This window comes from Mustela lutreola, chromosome 2, assembly GCF_030435805.1.
Source record: "Mustela lutreola isolate mMusLut2 chromosome 2, mMusLut2.pri, whole genome shotgun sequence".
NCBI classification, from domain to species: domain Eukaryota; kingdom Metazoa; phylum Chordata; class Mammalia; order Carnivora; family Mustelidae; genus Mustela; species Mustela lutreola.
Window position 1 is genome coordinate 99,399,731 of NC_081291.1, and position 12,594 is coordinate 99,412,324.

The 12,594-nt window shown below is 37.9% G+C and overlaps 1 protein-coding gene across 8 annotated transcripts in view; it reads right to left on the reverse strand.

Moving 5' to 3' along the window:
- Positions 1-12,594, reverse strand: part of CEP70 (centrosomal protein 70) — a 113,602-nt gene that overhangs the window by 27,421 nt on the left and 73,587 nt on the right. For all 8 annotated transcript variants that reach the window (XM_059162753.1, XM_059162751.1, XM_059162755.1 and 5 more), the window contains 3 exons: positions 10,804-10,891; positions 10,622-10,710; positions 9,477-9,551 (listed from right to left, as the gene is read on the reverse strand). In XM_059162753.1, coding sequence (XP_059018736.1) covers positions 9,477-9,551; positions 10,622-10,710; positions 10,804-10,891 — 252 coding nt within the window. The remainder of the gene's footprint in view (positions 1-9,476; positions 9,552-10,621; positions 10,711-10,803; positions 10,892-12,594) is intronic.

A 12,594-nucleotide genomic window follows, 5' to 3' on the forward strand; every position in this document is an offset into this window, starting at 1 on the left:
CTTAGGTCAGCATTTGAACAACTCAGGGCCAGTAGCTGTTACCTAATATTCCTCCTGACTCCCTTCTTACTTCAACTCTTACTATTACCCTACAATTATCTACACCAGTCATATGTATTACCCTTAATCTTCATTCTATTGCTTTTCTCTGCTCTCTGATGAGTGTATGTCAAAAACAAATTATTATTAGTAAGTGGAATTAGTTCTAGGTAAAAAGTCAAACTCCTTCACCCAGTAGATATAAAGACCTCACAATCCATTTTCCTTTTTTCTTTTTTTAATATTTATTTATTTGACAGACAGAGAGCATGCGAGAGGGAACACAACCAAGGGGAGCTGCAGAGGGAGCGGCAAAAGCAGGCTCCCCGCTCAGTGGGAGCCCAACGGGGGGCTTGATCCCTGGACCCTGGGATCGTGACCTTAGCCAAAGGCAGTTGCTTAACCAACTGAGCCACCCAGGTGTCCCTCACAATCCATTTTCCACCTCACTTCCCATCTCTTTACCAAATTCATATACTTTACAGTTTGGATGATGGCAGTGCCAGGAGCATATTATCTAAAATACAAACAGGAGATAGAAAAGCCAATATGCTCTCTAATGGGAATACAAGTAAACTGATATACCTGAACTTAAGTGTTAGTTAACCTTTCAGTCAGGTTAACTGATCATTGAAACTGTTTGCAGATCTGATTAATACATATTATGCTATGGATATACAACATTTAGCTATAAGTATAGTAACCTAAATATAAAATTGCATGTAAAACTTACAGTCACTCTGGGAAATGATATGTGATTCAATTAACTAGATGAATAAAGACATACCCTCATTTAATAATGACAATAATCAACTTATATTAGGAAACTGATGATGAAGATAATTGTATTTATTGAGAACATTCTCTATGAAGAACTCTTTTAAGCACTTCACAATGTAAAAGAAGATTTCAAAATGGAGTGAGCAAACCGAGCTAAGAGTCTCTTAAAATAAGGTAAGGAGGCCATTCAGGAGGATTTTATGCATATTCTCATAGGAAGAAACTAAATTTTTAAAAAATTTCAGCCTCAACTGACAGAATGGAAGAAGATATTTGCAAATGACATATCAGATAAATGTCTAGTATCCAAAATCTATAAAGAACTTATCAAACTCAACATCCAAAGAACAAGTCATCTAATCAAGAGATGGGCAGAGGACATGAACAGACATTTCTGCAAAGAAGACATCCAGATGGCCAAAAGACACATGAAAAAGTGCTCCACATCACTCAGCATCAGGGAAATACAAATCAAAACCACAATGAGATACCACCTCATTCCAGTCAGAATGGCTGAAATTAACAAGTCAGGAAACGACAGATGCTGGCGAGGATGCGGAGAAAGGGGAACCCTCCTATATTCTGGGTGGGAATGCAAGTTGATGCAGCCACTCTGGAAAACAGCATGGAGGTTCCTCAAAAAGTTGAAAATAGAGTGGGACGCCTGGGTGGCTCAGTTGGTTGGGCAGCTGCCTTCGGCTCAGGTCATGATCCCAGCACCCTGGGATCGAGTCCCACATCGGGCTCCTTGCTCAGCAGGGAGCCTGCTTCTCCCTCTGCCTCTGCCTGCCTCTCTGTCTGCCTGTGCTCATCGCTCTCTCTCCCTCTATCTCTGACAAGTAAATAAATAAAATCTTTAAAAAAAAAAAAAAAAAAGTTGAAAATAGAGTTACCCTATGACCCAGCAATCACACTACTGGGTATTTACCCTAAAGATACAATGTAGTGATCTGAAGGGGCACGTGCACCTGAATGTTTGTTTATAGCAGCATGGTGCACAATAGCCAAACTATGGAAAGAACCTAGATGTCTATCAACAGATGAATGGATAAAGAAGATGTGGTATATATATACCATGGAATACTATGCAGCCATCAAAAGAAATGAAATCTTGCCATTTGCAATGACGTGGATGGAACTAGAGGGTATTATGCTGAGCGAAGTAAGTCAATCAGAGAAAGACAATTATCATATGATCTCTCTGATGTGAGGAATCTGAGAGGCAGAGTGGGGGGTTTGGGGGATAGTGGAGGAAAAAATGAAACAAGATGGGATCGGGAGGGAGACAAACCATAAGAGACTCTTTTTTTTTTTTTTTTTAAGATTTTATTTATTTATTTAACAGAGACCACAAGTAAGCAGAGAGGCAGGCAGAGAGAGAGGAGGAAGCAGGCTCCCTGCTGAGCAGAGAGCCCGATGTGGGGCTCGATCCCAGGACGCTGGGATCATGACCCGAGCCGAAGGCAGAGGCTTTAACCCACTGAGCCACCCAGGCGCCCCACCATAAGAGACTCTTAATCTCACAAAACAAACTGAGGGTTGCTGGGGGTGGAGGTATGGAGAGGGTGGTTGGGTTATGGACATTGGGGAGGGTATGTGTCATGGTGAGTGCTGTGAAGTATGTAAGCCTGACGATTCACAGACCTATACCCCTGGGGCAAATAATACATTATATTAATAAAATAAAATAATTAGAAAAAAATTTTTTTCAGCCAGCTGTTTCTGGATCTAACTTCCTCCTCACCAGGACACCTAAACTGTTCACATTCTATACTTCAAAAGGAACCAATGAGATTTGTATTTTGGCAAGTTTCAATACTTCATATGCATATTAAATTAACTCAAGCCAGTTAACCTAGTTTCAATCAGTTCTGCACAGAGGACCTAAATGAGAATGGCACTCATTAGCTTTTACCTTTATAATTCTGCCTCCTCTCTGTCTCCCTCAAAACACAATTCAGGTTTCTACCTGAATCTGTCTCCCAAAATCCAATTCTAATTGCCCAGATTAGTATCTGTTTGTTTAAATTTTCAGTCAATTCCTTCTTGGTTGACAACATGTATACATTTAATCTCATTGTTTTTCTAAGTTAACAGAAGATGAGGATTAGTGAAAGCTAGGCACTCATGGGATATTGACCTTTGGTTTGCCTGTTCTCACAATAAATATCAGCCAAAGCCCAATATTCCTGAAAATTTTGTATTCTGCAAAACCACACAGGTAAAAATAACAGAGCTCAAGAGAAAAGCAGTGTTAGAAACCAGTCTACATAAAATTGGTGCAGCTTGTAACCAGAGAACAACCACCAGGCAGTCCCTCAGGAGGTAAGTTAGATAGCCCTAGTAGGTCTGTAGGTTGCCTCAGGGGATATTAAAAATGCACAGACCACAGAGCAGAAATATTGGCTTGAGAATGTCAAGACTATGAAGATGGAAATGAATCCAACTCCAGGCTGAAGAAGCTGAGGTTAAAACAGGTAAGGGAAGAAGGGTAACTTGCCTCCAGCCTGGAGTCTAATGGTGAGAGTCAAGGAGGGACCCTAGGGTGCAACCTCTCATTTTAAACTTCCTTAAAATAGGGGTGCCTGGGTGGCTCAGTGGGTTAAGCCACTGCTTTCAGCTCGGGTCATGGTCTCAGGGTCATGGGATCGAGTCCCGCATCGGCCTCTCTGCTCGGCAGGGAGCCTGCTTCCCTCTCTTTCTCTCTCTCTGCCTGCCTCTCCATCTACTGTCAAATAAATAAATAAAATCTTTTTAAAAAATAATAAAATAAACTTCCTTAAAATAGAACTGAAAAGGCAGTTGCCTATGCACTAACAAAGGTTTTCCCCTTGCTGAACGCTGTAATACTACTGCTATTCTAATTCCTTGTACCTAGGAAAAAAATTGGGAACAATGTAATGTCTATTTTACACTACTAATCATTCCCTAATTTCTCAATTGCATATGATTTCATTGATGTTTTGGAGATGTATTTTAGCAGTATAAGCTGTATTCAGAAATATGTTAGGGTTGTTCTGTTGTCTCCAGAGCAGTAAGCTAAAGGTTTAAAAGCCAAAAAAAACCCCTAAGAGTAGGGGCACCTGGGTGCTTCAGTGGGTTAAAGACTCTGCCTTTGGCTCAGGTCATGATCCCAGAACCCTGGGATCAAGCCCTGCATTGGGCTCTCTGCCCAGTGGGGAACCTGCTTCTTCTCTCTCTGCCTCCCTCTCTGCCTGCTTGTGATCTCTCTCTGTCAAATAAATAAAATCTTAAAAAAAAAATCCCCTAAGAGTAGCTAAAGGATTCTTTACATACTTAATGGATATTTATTCCATGTAGCCAGGAGCAATAGCTGTGTTTCTCTATGAAGTCTAGGATACTCAGCAAATTGTACTTTCAGCTTAAAGTACGCTGTGCAGTCTCCTGTTTTCTTTTCTTTTCTTTCTTTTTTTTTTTTTAAGATTTTATTTGTTTATTTGACAAACAGAGATCAATAGTAGGCAGAGAGGCAGGCAAAGAGAGAGAAAGGAGGAAGCAGGCTCCGTGCAGAGCAGAGAGCCTGATGTGGGGCTTGATCCCAACACCAAAGGCAGAGGCTTTAACCCACTGAGCCACCCAGGCGCCCCAGTCTCCTGTTTTCTATAGACAATTCCATAAGATATTTCTATGTGCAGATATTTTATAGCTTTTAACTGTGTCTGATGAAGGCTTTCCATGATTCATGATGACTCCATTCTGGAGATGAGAAACAAATTGAAAGATGGAATGCCAATTTTGTTTTTAAAAATCCTGCTAGGAGCGCCTGGGTGGCTCAGTGGGTTAAGCCTCTGCCTTCGGCTCAGGTCATGATCTCAGGGTCCTGGGATAGAACCCCGCATGGGGTTCTCTGCTTGGCAGGGAGCCTGCGTCCCCCTACCTCTTCTGCCTGCCTCTCTGCCTACTTGTTATCTCTGTCAAATAAATAAATAAAATCTTTTTTTAAAAAAAGTCCTGCTTTTTGGGGCACCTGGGTGGCTCGGTTGGCTAAGTGTCTGCCTTCAACTCAGGTCATAATCCAAGGGTCCTGGGGTCAGGTCCCACATTGCCCGCATAAGTCTCCCTGCTCAGTGGGAAGCCTGCTTCTCTCTCTCCCTCTGCTGCCTCCCAATGCTTGTGCTCTCTTGCTCTCTCTGCCAAATAAATAAAAAATCTTTAAAAAACACCACTTACTTTGTTTTGCCACAAAGATACAAAACACATATATATCCACCAATGTGAGCCTCTCAAAGTTGTATATTCCTTGAATCTTTTTCTCCACATTCCTAGGACTTTTTATATGATTAGGATGAAAAGAAGGGTGGTTCCCTTCAATCTATCAACTCCAATGCTACAACTCTAAAGGCTACTGTTTCTTTAGAAAAGTAGTCTAGCTCCAGGCCAAAATCCCACACTGTACCTTTCAGGCCCAAACCAGATGATTAGAAAGGCTTTGCCTAGAAAGCCTCATGGGGGAAAGTTGCTTTCCTACATCAGTCTTGGAATACAGTCTATGCACTGCACTCTCTGGAGGGAGTTGCTGTCGAGAACTCAGCCCCCCTTATCCCTCCCTTTCCTTGCAACACCCAGGCCAGCATTACCAGTCCAGGTGCCTCCATCCTGAGGCCTCTTTATTGGGGTGACCCTGATTGAGGGACTTGCCACTTCTCCTTATGGGGTGGGGGCAGTCTTAACTAACCTACTTTTCTCCACTCTGAGGAAGTATTTTCCACTCCCAGGCCTGCACTAGGTCCATGAAACAGCAGGAGTCTTTTGTGCAGGGCTCCTAGGCAGTGAGAGGTTTCCTCCTACCAGTGCTGCATGTCATTCACTGACCCTTCCCTTGTGCCATTCCACAGAGAAAAATCGAATACTAAAAATGGAATACTTTTTGGCTGCTTATACTGTTGTAGTAAGTGAATAAAGCCATGATTGTTTATTTCAGTTTGGTTCACTGTCCTAACCACCTTACCATACATCAACTCAACACTAGAGTGACAGGATTATGATTCTGTTTTTGCCTACCAAATATAAATATCACTGAAATTAAATGAGATTAGTGTAATACCTTTTTTTTTTTAACTGGCAGACCTATTTGATCACCTCCTAATAATCAACCCGTTTTTATATTAATTCAAACAAGAAAGTTCATTTTTTCCATGTCAAATAGACTCATTTGATAGTGAAGGTGGTTGGTGGAAAGGCAACCAATCTAAAGAAAAAAAATTGAATTCTCTCGGGTTCTAAATGGGAGAGAGAGAGCCTTTTCCCTCCTCTTCTTGTAGCATTTTCTTTGGAAAACTTGCAGCTATAAATCTTTCTCTATGTTTTTGAGAAGTATATAAACCTTTCTAAGATTTAAATAAGCCTCTTGCCAAGTTACATCCCAGGAATGTCTTTCTTTGTAGGAGCCTTTGAACCACATTTTGAAATGTAGGTATCTCTCTGCGGCAGTTTAGTCTAGGCTCCTGGCTCTAGGTTGTACCTTGCTGCTTATCATAAAAAAACATGGGAAGCTTTACTTTTCCTTAGGATAAAGACAAAATTCATATACAATATATGTAATCAATTGTACATGCCTGTCTATATAAAAGAATGAGATTTCTTTCTGGCTTTGTAATCGCTTCAGCAGACTGCCTATAATGTACATCACAGTCTGGCTGGATGTTAATCAGTAATAAAACTTTTTTTCTATATATATGGAGAGGATTCACTGGACTGACAGGATATTTTTAGTTATTTGCCCAACATTTAGTTCTTGAATTCTCTAACATTTACATTCTTTAAAGAGAACACAGTAGTTCTTTAAAAATTATTTTGTCTCTGCCATTGCAGAAAATAAAAATTTGAGAAATTTTACCTTAAAAAAATGTTTTTCATCAGGTGTTTTGTTGGTTCTAATTAGTATGATGACTAAGAGTTTGAGCTTTGGAGTCAGAATGACTGGGTACAGATCTAATTTCTTTCCAAGTTCTTCCACATACCATCTGTGTGATGTAGGCAATTTATCTAACATTCCTAATTCCCTGTTTCACATCTAGATTCTACAAAACTTCCAAACCTAAAAAAAAAAAATTATTAATTTTTTAAATTCCAAATTTAAATTTCTAAAGCACAATTAATTTCTTCAAAATTCAATAGAAAAATGCAGCAGGGATTAATCCTAAATCATAATTTTAAAGGCTAATCATGAAAAGTCAATCTAAAGACAACCCAAAATGAACAACAAAGACATATACAGTCAATTCTTGTTATTTGTGGTAGTTATGTTCTATAAAGTCACCATAAACACTGAATTATCAAAGACTGAGCCATTGCTCCCAGGGTTAATACAGAGTTGGCTTCCTACATGCAGCTGGTGACACTTCCCTCAACTGATCAATATATAAACTTGTTTTATGTGTGTCCATGTTTAAAAACACCTTATTTGATATTGTTTTTCATTAACATTGAACTCAAAACTAATAGCACTAAAACTCATGCCTATATGGCATTTATCTAGCACATGTATTTTCTCTATAAGCCATATCACAGCCTTCTTCCCACCCAGGAAAGGACACTAGACTATGCTTAGTGGCCATCATGAAGAAATCACCAAAAAAAGTGCAAAAATACAAAGAAACAAGCAAAAAAGTGGTAATATGAAAACAACAAGGATGCTTGTTCAGAGTTAAAAGAACTGAAACAAGAGGACAGAGCATCACCTTGTTCAACAGCAGGAAATGTGTATTGGGGCATGTCCTCTCATGATCATGAAAGTGCTACAACAACTGATTTGAGGGTTAAAAATAAATTTTAGCAGGTAGGCAAGTTCACAAATATGAAATCTATGAATAAAGAAGACTGACTACCTATCTCTATGTATACATAGGTGTACATACGTAAGTGTGTGTGTGTCTTCACTAATATATTTGCCTTCAGGTGAGAAAATTCCTTTGAAGAGGATCAGGACATGTCACTCCATAATATGCCATTTGACATATGAAATGTTTTAAGTCAAAGGACTTTGAGACATGGCAGATGCAGGAGAGACTCTCTGACCTCCTCCTCTCCTAAGCAGATCTTAAGACCCTCATGTAATAGGGGCCCTCCAATACAGCTAAAGGAGCATTTTTATCTCTGCAGACAGAGGAACTCCAAGAAAGAATCTGAGTTCCCCCCAGTATACTTAGCTCATGCCCTTTTGTCCTATCATGTTTTTCTACAATTTCCCACTCTTCAACAGAAGTAGTTTAAGAAGAAGGTTCAGGCTTAACTAGGCTTAACTGTTTCTTTAGGCCTTCATTTCCTTATGAATACCTTCATATAGTCACATATAACATCTATCATCTATCCACACCTCCTCTTCTTACCTCCCTACCTCCTCCTTTTCCCAATTGCTTCTCAATCAATTTTCCTATCTCATTTAGACATGAAGAACTATCTAGCTATTCAGGCTTAAAACTTAGAGGAATCTTGATTTTACCCCCCTGAGCTGCTATATCCAATCCATCACCAAGTCCTATCAGCTCTACCTCCAATATTCCAAAGACTTCTCACCTCTGCCACTACTGCCCCTTGTGACCATGTCACTTCTTGTCCAAACTCACACAATAGCAACTCTCATACTATTTCACACTTAGTACTTACACTACATCAAAATAATCTTATTTTTTTCATTGTCCTTCTCCCCTCATGTAATCTCCATGAGGGCAGGGACCATTTCTATTTGGCTAATCATGCAATTTCAGTACCCCAAATGCCAAGCAAATAGCAGGAAGTACTAAAGATACCCAAAATATTAAGGAATAAGTAGGAAGGGGAAAATATTAAGTGAACTAATGAATGCAACCTTTCCAAACCTTCCATTTTTCTTTTCTTTTTTAGTTCTCTTTCTATACTATCTTAATTTAACTCAGTATGTTAAACCTTGGATGTCCAGAATATTTGCCTTTCACTGTGGCATGTGTTGCCATGGGAAGGAAGAAACATAGTTGTCAATGAAAATTGAAATAACTTAGGCTAATACAACTGACTTAATACAGCTAATGCATATATTAACTAATACAGTTTTCAAAATATCTCCTCCCAGTGCTCCCTACACTACCTCTTCTGGTCCCACTCCCTTAAATGAAAGAGTATACCTGGACAATCTTCAGAAAATACTAACACTATTTAGGACCAACTTTTTCAAACTCCTCTGAGACTGTGCCTTTCAAAATCAAGAAAAGCACAAGTAAATACTTTTATGTGAATGTGAATGGCTGTGAATGGTTCACTGCATTCATTCTAATACTTTTAAAGTGTGATGAGGCTGTGTATTATTCAGGTCACAACTAGCACCAAGAAAAATTGGGGGCTTGTCATGTCTAATTTCAATGATTCACTTGCAATTCCACTATGGTTTCCAAAGACAATTTTCTAGTTAAAATCTTTGCCCTTATTACATCAGATAAATGCCTTTTTTTGTTCTTAAGATAAATATATAGCTGAATCCAACACAGTAGAAACTGTTTTTAAACTCTAGAACCAGAAATACCTTTTATGTCATTTCCCCCCCTTCAGTCTGGTAATTTCAAACAAAGGCCACTATGAGGAAAGCATGAAGTAAACTTACAGGTAATAAAAATAATAAGATACTAAACTATAATGAATCTGTAACTTTGGTAAAATATAATTACTTGATGTTTTTCTTAAGGGCTTTCTCCAGTTTCTTCACCTGTTGTTTATAAAGTCTTAATTCATGCTGTGTGGGCCTGTAGAAAATAAATCACATTAAGCACATTCAGTTTATTGAATAAAACCATAAATATATTTCATCATGTTATTTGTCACAAATGCTTATTAAAAATCTTAAAATATTCCATGACTGCCAGTGAGGTGTTTATTGGCCACTGAATTTCTCCTTCCATGTATTTCCTGTTCAAAACTTTTTACCCATTTGGTTTGTTGTCAATCTGTTACTTGCTTTTATAGTGAAATATTTCAAATGTACAGACAAGAAGAGAGAATAGTAAAATAAATAATGGTGTACCCACTACTCAGCTTCACCAAAGTTAAATATTGACAGATTTGTTTCAAATTTTAACTGAAACATTATACATACAGTTAAAACTCCACGTGTGTCCTGTTTAGTTAACCACTATCCCAAATTCACTGCTCATTATTCCCATGCATGGTTTAAAATTTTTACTATGTATTTATATAGACATAAACTTTTGGTATCAGTTTCCTCTCCATTTAAATATAATCCTTATGAGAACAAGTTATTTATTTTGGTCATTATATTATAACCGAGCATAGGACAGTATCTAACTTGTAAGAGGTATTCAACAAACACTTGTCAAATGAAGAAAATCTTAACAATGTTCATCCCTTGTTATTCCCTGCCAACATGCAGAACATCATCCTTTTGTGGTGGCATGCTATATATATATATATATATATATATATACTCCTTTTTGTATGACATTTAAACTTTTTAGTTTTCTTTTCCTCTCATGACACAGAGGTAAGATATTAAGACATTCTAAAGAAATTTGGGAATAGGAAATCTGCTGATATAAATCTGAATCTATTCTGCGTTCCTACCCAGTTTTATCTTTTCCATGTGAGCTCCTATGTTCTCACTTCCCTTGCCTACCTACATGCGTTTTTGTTCCTTCCATCATATGAAATACAACTAACTAAAATGAGTGTAAAAAAGTATGACATTTCTAAGATTAGTTTCATGGTAAAGGAGTTGGAAAGATTCACTTAACACCCCAAATTCCAGTATGTGTTTACTTTCCAAAAGTTAAATAGAAATTACTTAAGTTTCTCTGACCTGGTTTCTAAATCTTTTTGGAGATTCAGCTTTTCACTTAAAAGTGCATCAATCTTGGATTTCGATTCCTTGAGTTGATTCTGTAATGACTTCAACACATTTCATAGAAAAATAGTTAACTTTCCTAGATTATTGTTTTACTTTATACAAAAAAGTAATTATTAGTCAAGTAGTCCCCATACCATTAGAAGGCCTTTATAAGTTGGTGAGGCATCCAAACTTCTATAGTCCTTTTCTTCTTCTGACAGACTTTCATTTTCTTTATATTGCCTGTGAAAAGATATGCAATGTGTACTTATGAAAAACCTATCTTCAAAGGAAAAAATACAGCTAACAAAAATCAACCCAATAAGTGTTTGATAACCTAAACATGAATTAAATTTAAGCCAAATTTCTTACTTGTTCTCAGAGAGAACGGTATTAGAACCTACTACTACCCAGTATTACAGTACATTTCACAGTACAGTACAGTTCACTATCACCTTTAATTAAAACATAAGATCCATGTGGACTAAAACTTTATTTTGTTTACCATTGCATCTCACTGCCTAGAAGAGTATGGGGTATAAAGGGGGTGAAAAAAACACTTCTTGAATGAATAAAGAAACAAAGCATACTGTTTTTACTTTATAGTACTTTTAGGTCACCAAAAAACCTATACAAAAAAAAAAAAAAATAGAGAGAGTATGAGTGGATGAGGCAACAGATTTAATAGTCCCAGTTCAAGACTTGACACTGTTAACCTGATGCTATTTGAATAGGTCAATCTCTCTGAATTTGTCTTCTGTCAGAGAAGTATCTATCACATCTATCTCACAGGACCGGTGTTAAAAGTAAATAAAAGATATTAAAGCACTCATGTCTAGGAAGTCAGAAGTGAACTTCAAAAATCACCTGCTTCCATTATCCAAGATCATTTTTAAAATTTCTATCTAAAGAGAAAGATGGAATTAAACAAGGGAGCTTCACCTAACTACTAATTCACTGCATAACCATTTTCCCTGTGTTAATTTTTCAAGTGTCTCTGACATCTCAGAAGAAAATGTGAGCCTAATAGGTTTCATTCCTATGTTACTTTCCTTGGCTCTTCAATCATATCCACCAAGTCAGGGAAATACTAACAGAAATAACTAGCAATATATTTCATGTAATCTATATTGATGTAGTAACACTGGGTAAAAAAAAATAATAATAATAAATTACATAGCTGAAAACCCATCATATGAAAAGGTACTTTCCCTCTTTTTCAGAGATTATAGCACATTTGCAGTTTTCTAAGACTTCCAATTGGTTAACCCATGTATTCACATTTCTAGTGCCTTGATTGCTGCTTCCTTTCCTTTCCGAGTTTGCTCATGTGTAAGGACAGAAAGTAATACCAGTTTGTAGTATGCAGAAACTCCCTTCACAAGTCCCTCTGGAAGTTTCCCCAAACCTGTGCCCTCAATTAGAGCCCCCAAATAGTGTACCATAGGTGTGCTGTGCAAAATAGCTATGGCAACATATTCATCCTCCTCAGGCCTCAGGACAACTGGGCAGGGCTTAGGGTGGGCAGAGTTCTTGAACCAGGTGCTTCCAATTACAGTTCTGTATATACCCCCAATGAGGTATACAAACAGCAATATTTGTGTTTCATAGTGAGAAAAACGTCAGACAACACTGTGCTTGATAAATAAATGTTAAGCAGGGGCTTTTGCCCCATCTGTCTTCTTCCCTTGGTCTTGTTCCCCTAGCTCTACAGATACATACCTCCTTCTCCTGTGTTTCCTGTGAATCCTAAGTAGGCAAATCCCTCATTTTCTCTGTTTCAGCTCTTTTATTTCTCAACTCTTTCATCTCCTTTTCTTCAGTAATGTAATACTTAACAATTATTTCTTGTTTTTACACTACTCCCGCTCCTGATAATAATACCCTATTTATAGATCTCAAAATCCACCTTGAAGTTGCTACAATCGATCAAGTTCATACTCTTA